Here is an 8,267-nt window from a genome sequence, read left to right as displayed (position 1 = left end):
GAATGAGTGGAAGCCCAAAATCTCTGTAAATGTTTATGAAAATTAATAAAATATAATTATAGAAAAAAAAAAAAGAAAGAAAACAGATCACAAAGCCTTTCTTCCACAATTCCAGGAGGTGGGTTTGAACCATCACCCTTTAAGTTAGTAGCTGAGCACAAATGATTTGCAAATAACATGATTACTTAAATTTTTATTTTAAGCAAACTATAAACCACCAAAAGGTTAGCAGTTGAAATCAACTAGCTGCTCCAAGGTGGAAGGACTGGCAGTCTAAAGATGTATAACTTTTGAAACACAGGGAAGATTTAGAGGCTTCAAAATCCCTGAAGGGCACTATGAATTGGACATCACTTGACAAAGTAGGTTTGATTTTGTTATGTTATTGTTATATACCGTTGAGTCAAAATTAACTCATAGTTGACCCTCCAGTGGTTTTCAAAGGCAATCAATTGCACAAGAGGAGATTCCTCTTTCTCTCAAAGGAGCAGCTGGTGGATCTGAATTGCAGTCCAGTTTCTATTTTTCTGTAATGTTAAGACAAATGAAGCTTCTATAAGTCCTTCAAAAGGGGCATTTTTCAAAGCTCTACCCTGCTCTCTTTACATCAGTCTGCACATTCATGAATTCTTTTCTTTTACATACACATGTGTGTGACTCCTGTATTTTTCTATTCCTTTCTAATCTACCATGGAATTCATGACAAGAATCAGATTATCTCAGATTGAAAATGAATAGCAATAAGTAAGAGTAAAAAAAAAAAAAGAAAGTTTTCCTGAGGGTTTGTTACAGTACACAGTACAGGTAAACTCCGATTTTACCAAGTTTGCTTTAAGCCACCTTGCTTTTACAAAAGACCTAAGTTAGTGCTTGTTTTTGCTTATTAGAAGAGAAACCAGAATAGGATTGTTGCTTTTATGATAAAAGGCACAAATAAAACCATCATTTGGTGTTTGTTCTGCAGTGAGCCTATAGAGACAGCTTGCACCTAAGCATCAAGAGTGGGGTCAGCAGGCTCCCTCCCCAGTAATCACTCAGCAGCCCAGTATCAGGCCAGGACTGTGTTATCTTAGCTCTTACGTAGTATTTGGTTGTTGTTGTTGTTGTTGTTGTTATGGGCCATAAAGTAGCTTGAGACTCATAGCAACCCTATGTACAACAGCTCTAAACTCTGCTCTGTCCTGTGCCAATCCCATTGTCTCTGACACACTCATCTCCACTGCCCCAGTCACTGAATCAATCCACCTCATAGAGGGCCTTCCCCTCCTACGCTGTCCCTCCACCCTCCCAAGCATGATGTCCTTCTCCAAGGACCTGTACCTCCTTACAACATGACCAAAATATGTCAGACGAAGCCTCAGAATCCTTTCCTCCAAGGAGCCGCCCGGTTTAACCCTCTCCAGAATGAATCTGTTTGTTTTCTTAGCAGTCCACGGCTCTCTCAGCACTCTTCTCCAACACCAAGCTCAAAAGCATCAATTCTCCTTCTATCCTCCCTGGTCATTGTCCAACTCTCTGCCGCATAACAAGTGATTGCAAAGACTATGGCCTGTACCAGATACATCTTAGTCTCCAGAGACACATTGTTGCTCTTGAGTACTTTAGAAAGGTCCCTAACAGCAGACTTTCCCAAGTATTTGGTAGATTGTTTTTTGAGTCTAGGAACGTTCCAAATTTTTACCATAAAAATTAATAGCAAAGGTTTCTTCTTTTTATACCGTTCAGCTTACAAATTATTTCAAAGTAAGACTCTTCAAAATACCATGGGAAAACAGTGTATCTATACCATTTAGATAAAATAAACATAAACAATTAGAGAACCAAATGGAACACCAGTCTAACATGTAGAATGGTTTGCACACTTCAACTGAATCAGAGATGTCAAGAACCACATACTGCCCAAATGTGAAGACAACTCTAATAATACCTGAAATTAAGAAGCTCAACTCACTACCAACTGGCAAGTGGAAATAGTCTAGCACTGAGATATGAAGCCTGGACAACTGTATATGTGCAAAACACAAGATAATTCGCTTCCCCCTCACACATCTGTCCAGTGAATAAAATCAGGTTTTTTCTTTTGGTTTCCTCGGAGCAAAAACCTGAATGGAAATAGAGCCCATAGGCTGGGAGTCTATCACTGAGTCCTGATCTTTCCAGCTTCCTCCCATTGAAAACTGTGCACTGTTTTAAAATCCACCATTTCAGATGGAGTCACTAACAAAAGGATTTATCAAACTTATAACCCAAAGGCACAATGTTAATACCTACAACTACCACTGGGTAGGGAGCTCTGGGGCCTAGTGGCAAGAAGCTGCACTGTAATACTGAAGGCAGGCAACACAGTTCAAACCACTAGCTGCTCCATGGGAGAAGGATGAACAACCTCCTCTCATGAAATTAACTGCCTCTGAAAATGCGCTGAAGGGTCAACTATGGGTTGGTTCCAACTCAAAGGTACACAACAACATCTTACCTACATACCCCTTTTAAAACTCTCACTTGACCTTTAAAACCTTCCAATCATCAAAAGCAGGTTCTTTCCCTGCAAAATCCACAATCACAATTCATGATGCCCTCACTCAACAATATCATTGGCCCTCCTTTGTTACCTTGAGCGACAGCAGCATATTTTCTATCTCATAGCAATTTCATAGACATTTACAATTATAGTTATACTTAAGAGTAATTTCTTTAGAAAGTAGTAAGTCATCAGTAACAGAATCTCCAAAATATTTCCTGCACTGTATTTATTTGAAAGGATTAATTTATTCAATTTATTAAATTGCAAAAAAAAAACCCTGATTTTGAGCAAATAGAGCTATCAATTCTTCCAGTTCTTTTGGTTAAATAAAACTGGGGAAAATCAGTAAGTCAAGACTATGAGAGGCCATGGCCCACCTGCGCTGCTAACTCAAAGGAAGGCAGCTTGCAGGTATCAGCCCCTCCATGGGAGAAAGATGGGCAATCTCTCCTCATGCGACATACAGACTCTGAAAACCCGGCGGAAGGTCAGCTATGGGCTGGTTCGTTCTTGACAGCAATAAACAAGTCTGCAAACCTTTAACTCTAATTCTATCATTTTTAAAAAAACAGTTTAAAAGCATTAATTTCTATCTAACAAGTATTAGTTCTAAAAATAAAATTCAATTAATCCAATTCTCTCTACTCTAATATTCATCCATCAATTTAAAAACCAAATGATAAAATACCCAGATAAGGAAGTTGCCGTGTCCTGCAGATGTTCTTTTTTTGGATGGTCAACCAGTGAGCTTTGGTCCTGTGACTTTTCTCTTGCATCCCCTACAATATTTCCGTAGTTGGCACTGCTACTGGTTTCTAAGGGCTTCTGATTTGAATGTTTCTTCTCTCTTTCTTGCCTGTCAGATCGACTCCATGATGATACACATTCTTCACTGTTCTCTGTGGGTTTTCGAAAACCGGAATGCAAAGATCTCTGCGTAACTGATGATGCAGGTGTGTGAGATGGTTCCACAGTCCTGCTCTTGCTATGAAATGACAGTTCTTCATCATCAGAGGGTTTTAAGAATTTAGGTCTCAAATTCCCAAGAGAAGAAAACTGTTGATTGTGCCTTGAACTGGATTCTCTTCTACCTATTTCTAAAGATGTAGATCTATTACCTTTTTCATCACCACTAAACTTATCTTTACTAATATTGTTTGGACTAGCTGTAATACCATATCTACTTCCTGAGCTTTTATTATAATTTACTAAGTCTGATTTTCTACTTTCTTGGTTACTTTGTGTTTTATCAGAGTATGTTGGTTTTCTCCATCGTTCTTGTCTCCAATCTTCCTTTCTGGATGCTGTCTTTTCAGCTTCTTCTAATTTGGACTGAAATATTTCCATTGACTAAAGAAGAGAAAAAGAAAATAAACTTAAAACTACTCCAATTACACACACTGTCCCCCCATGCCCAATACTCCACTGTGCTATGACTCATTGCTATCTGCCAAAACAAAAGGAAAGTACACTGCAGAAAATTAAAAAATAAAAAAGAAACACTTAATCATTTTACTCCTAAACTGATATTTAAAAATGATGAGGGAATAAAGAAAAATTACCAAATACCACAAAATATTTAGGGTTTCAAAAGGGTACAAATTACACTAAATGTCCTAACATAAAAAAAAAAAAAACCCCACACTAAAATTCAAAGACACATAAATTTTAAATAATTCTAGAGGCTGCACTGCAATCCCAGAGGTATACAGTCCAAATCCACCAAATGCTCTGCTGGAGAAGGAGGGGCCATCTTCTCCTGTACCAGTCCGATCCAATTTGACAGTACACACACAAAATAATAAAAATAAAAATGTAAAAAAAAAATTCTTATTGTCAGTGAGATACAAGAAGTTACAGTACTACTAAAAAATAACTGAGTCAAATGAAAGAACAGGAGCAGTTCAAGAACAAATAAAAGGGAAACTTCATGCTCAAAAAATTACCCAAAATGAACAGAAGCATAGAAAATGCTGAAAACTGAGTGAGTTCAACGGCAGCCTGTGAATTCTTTCTCTTTTAGATAAAAGGTAAGCAGAGACAAGTAATGAGATAAAATATTCAAGGACAATTGCGTCTGAACAATCTAATATTATAGGAGAGTCTAGAGAGCATTACGCTGAGTGAACTAACAAAGTCTCTTAATAAGGACAAATACTGCATAAAACCATTATTGTAAAAGGAGAAGGATAACTAGTAAGATGTGTACAGATGTCCAAAGGGGGAAGAGAAAAGAGGGAAGGGGACAGAAATCACTGGGAAAGCAGATTTTAGTGGATGGACTGCGAGGAGGGTGAGGAAATGGGAAAGATTCAATGGGGACTTGAAAAGGTAGAATAATAATAGGTAGAGATCAATGGTAATTCATTATACAGGATACAGGCCATATGAATGACTGTAAAGGAGGGACTGTATGGAACATGATGCATATGAATGAAACAATGCAACTGAATTATATGAAATGATGTATTAATTATATAAAATTCATATAGTGTATGAAAACCAATTAAAAAATATTTTTTAAGGTTGCATAGTAGAGTGTACTCAGGGCGGTGGGAGGGGTGCGGGGGGACTGTATACCAAAGGGGCAGTGGGAGGGGTGTGGGGGGGTGTTGTATACCAAAGAAGGAATTTTTCTTTTGCTTTTCTTTTAAAAAAAATTTATTATTTTTTTGTGTGTGTACCGTCAAATCAGATCTGACTGGTACAGGAGATTGCCCCTCCTTTTCCAGCAGAGCATCTGGTGGATTTCTTTTGCTTTTCAAAGAGAGAAGCGAACTAGAGGGGGGTGGACTGGGCAGGGAGAAAAGTGCAACAATGAATGAATGGAAATCCAAAATATCTGTAAATGTTCATTAAAATTAATAAAAAAAATTAGATTCCTCTATAGTAACAAAGAGAACTCTAAAAAGGAAATAAGGAGAACAATGTCATTTATAAGAACCCAAAAGACAAAATATTTAAGAATATATCTAACCAAGATACAGTCCTGTACAAACAAAAGAATGTAACACGGCTACAAGAAACTACATAAATGGAAAAGTACACCAAGCTCATGGATCAGAAGGCTTAAAATAGTGAAAAAGGCTATATTCACAAATCTACAAATACAATGCAATTGCTATCCAGATCTCATTATAATTTTTCAAAGAGACAGAAAAAGCAATAATCAACTTCACAGAAAAGGAGAGAGAATTTAGATAAGCAAAGAGAGTGAAGAAGTAAAACAAGGAGAGCTTCACACTTCTGATCTCAAAGCCTACTACACAACCATCATCATCAAAACAGCTCCGTACTGGTCCAATGACAGGTACAGAGACTGATGGAGCAGAATTGAGAACCCAGAGAAAACTAACTCCATCCACCTATGGACAGCTGTTCAGAAGAAAGAGAGGTAACCTCCTCCAAGACAACCTGCTGGTGGGTCAGCTATGAGTCAGTTCTGACTCGACAGCAATGATAGATGGATAATTGCTCTCCAACAAAGAGATGAAATTCATTATAGGAAGAAAAGACACCATCTTTAACAAATGGTGCTCACAAAACTTATCTACTTGCAGATAGATGAAACAAGATAGATATTTCACAGCATACAAAAATACCCAATCCTAAATCCAAATAGATCCAGGAACTCAGCATATCTGAAATGATAAAGATCTTTAAAAACAAAACAAAACAAAACAACAAACTAGGGCAAACTTAGGAGACTTACTCTGTGACATGAAAAAAACTATGAAATATAACTTAGAATGCATAATCAACACAGAATAAAGTAAATGATTGAGACAACTTAAAAAGTAAATCCTCACATGCATTAAAAGACTTCTCAAAAAAAAAGAGTAAAAATAGAACCTACAGACTAAGGAAAAAAATATTTGGGAATGGCATTGCTTACCAGGAATTTCTCTCTAAAATTTGTAGAGAAAACTCCACACCATCTCAAGAAAAAAACCAAGTAAGCTAATTACAAAATGGGCAGAGAATATAAATAGACACTTCACCAAAAAAAGACATTCAGATGGCCAACAAACACATGAAGAAAGGCTCAAGATCAACTATTAAGAAATGGTGAGCTATGTTCAACAAGGCAAAAACAATAAATGCTGGTGAGGATGTAAAATGGTGCAACCATTATGGAAAGTAGTGACACTTCCTTAAAAATTTAAGAATGGTATATCACTGAATACATATCCCAAAGAAATAGATGCAGTGCTCGCTTCGGCAACACATATACTAAAATTGGAACGATACAGAGAAGATCAGCAAGAAGTGCAAAGAAATAGACGCAGTATAAACTGTCAGATTCATACCGATGTTTGTTTCAGCATTATTTACAAGAACAAAGAGCTGGGCATAATCCAAGTGTCCACTAATGGAGGGATGGTTAAAGAAGCTGAGGTATATTTACACAACGGAGTACTATGCATCACTAAAAATGAATCAAAGAATTTGTAAAATATTGCACAACATGCTGAGTGATGTAAGTCAGTCATAAAAAAGACAATTATAGTATAAGATATCTAACACACAAAGCTAAGGAAAGATTTACACACAGAATCCGCATTGGAAGGTTAACAATGAGAAAGGAAGGGACAAGAGAGCAAAAATTAACAAATAGATAAACTGGGTGAGATTTTTAAAAGGAAAAATACTAAATGAGTTTAATAATAAGGAAATTAAGCAGAAAATAATCTCAGTATTTGAAATCTAGCATCAACTCAATTAACAAATGTTTCACAGCACAAAAGAATCACAAAAGCATTTGTTTTTCAAATCACTCTACAAGGAATTCTAAAAGGAATACATATTAAAACAGCTCACCCCGTATCTTTCAGCTACAATGTCCTCAAAATTTCTATTTTGTTTCTCAGCTTGTTCCTTCATTCTTTGATAAGACTTCCTTAGCCAACTTAATCCACCATCTTCCACTACTGAAATTAAATTAGAAAATCAAATGTCAGTTTTACTTTTCATATTGTTATCAAACAAGTAATATTTATTGCTTCTTTGATTACTTCTAAACTAACAGTTTAAATATTCTATTTGAATAATTAAAAATCTTCAGTGCACTGAAAATTCAGTTCAGCATATATTTGAGCACCTGTATGTCAGGTACAGACTCATCCACTACACCGAAGAAAAATATAAAACTATCCTCAGAAAAACTCCAATCTAAGAGAATGAGATATAAACAACTAAAATAGGGACATATATGAAAATATCATAAAACTATTTAAAGGCCTATATAAAATTAGAAAACCAAGGGAGGGAAGGAAAAAAATCCATAAACAAGAAGAAAGTGTAGGTAAGAGCAGGGTGGGATGAAAAAAAGTAAAGAATAAAGTTATATGTATGAGTATAGGAGGAGTTGGCACAAAGAACAAATAAGGGAGTTTAAAAAGATGTAAAGCTGAAATGGTAAAACAAATTATCCAATTTCAGTCTTTATTTTCAACTGTGAATGAACATTTGAAAGCCTGTTAACATAAAAAACTTTAAAGTGCTTACAGTTCTTTTTAAAAACATCATACTTTTGATACATACAAATAAATTACTTAAAAATCAAACTCCTGCTTTCCCTTACCCAAAGATAAGAATGTTCTAAGATCTCTCCAGCAAAAAGGAACATAAATGCTCACATACAGACCCTAAGAGACAGACAGAACAATCCACAATAACCAGAGACTGGAAAACAACTGAAATGTCAGTAGAATGACTACAGGGATTTATTATGTTCCTAAAA

General features: G+C 36.0%; 1 protein-coding gene across 1 annotated transcript in view; it reads right to left on the bottom strand.

Moving 5' to 3' along the window:
• The window catches only part of CWF19L2 (CWF19-like 2, cell cycle control (S. pombe)), an 85,923-nt gene that overhangs the window by 53,490 nt on the left and 24,166 nt on the right, over positions 1 to 8,267 (bottom strand). Inside the window, exons 7-9 of the mRNA XM_006887288.1 lie at positions 8,204 to 8,209; positions 7,346 to 7,455; positions 3,213 to 3,874 (exon numbers count right to left, since the gene is read on the bottom strand). Coding sequence (XP_006887350.1) covers positions 3,213 to 3,874; positions 7,346 to 7,455; positions 8,204 to 8,209 — 778 coding nt within the window. The remainder of the gene's footprint in view (positions 1 to 3,212; positions 3,875 to 7,345; positions 7,456 to 8,203; positions 8,210 to 8,267) is intronic.

This window comes from Elephantulus edwardii, unplaced genomic scaffold, assembly GCF_000299155.1.
Source record: "Elephantulus edwardii isolate Elephantulus edwardi_28Jun2011 unplaced genomic scaffold, EleEdw1.0 scaffold00056, whole genome shotgun sequence".
Lineage (NCBI taxonomy): Eukaryota > Metazoa > Chordata > Mammalia > Macroscelidea > Macroscelididae > Elephantulus > Elephantulus edwardii.
The sequence above is the reverse complement of the archived record's forward strand: the minus strand, read 5'-3'. Positions and strand labels throughout refer to the sequence as shown.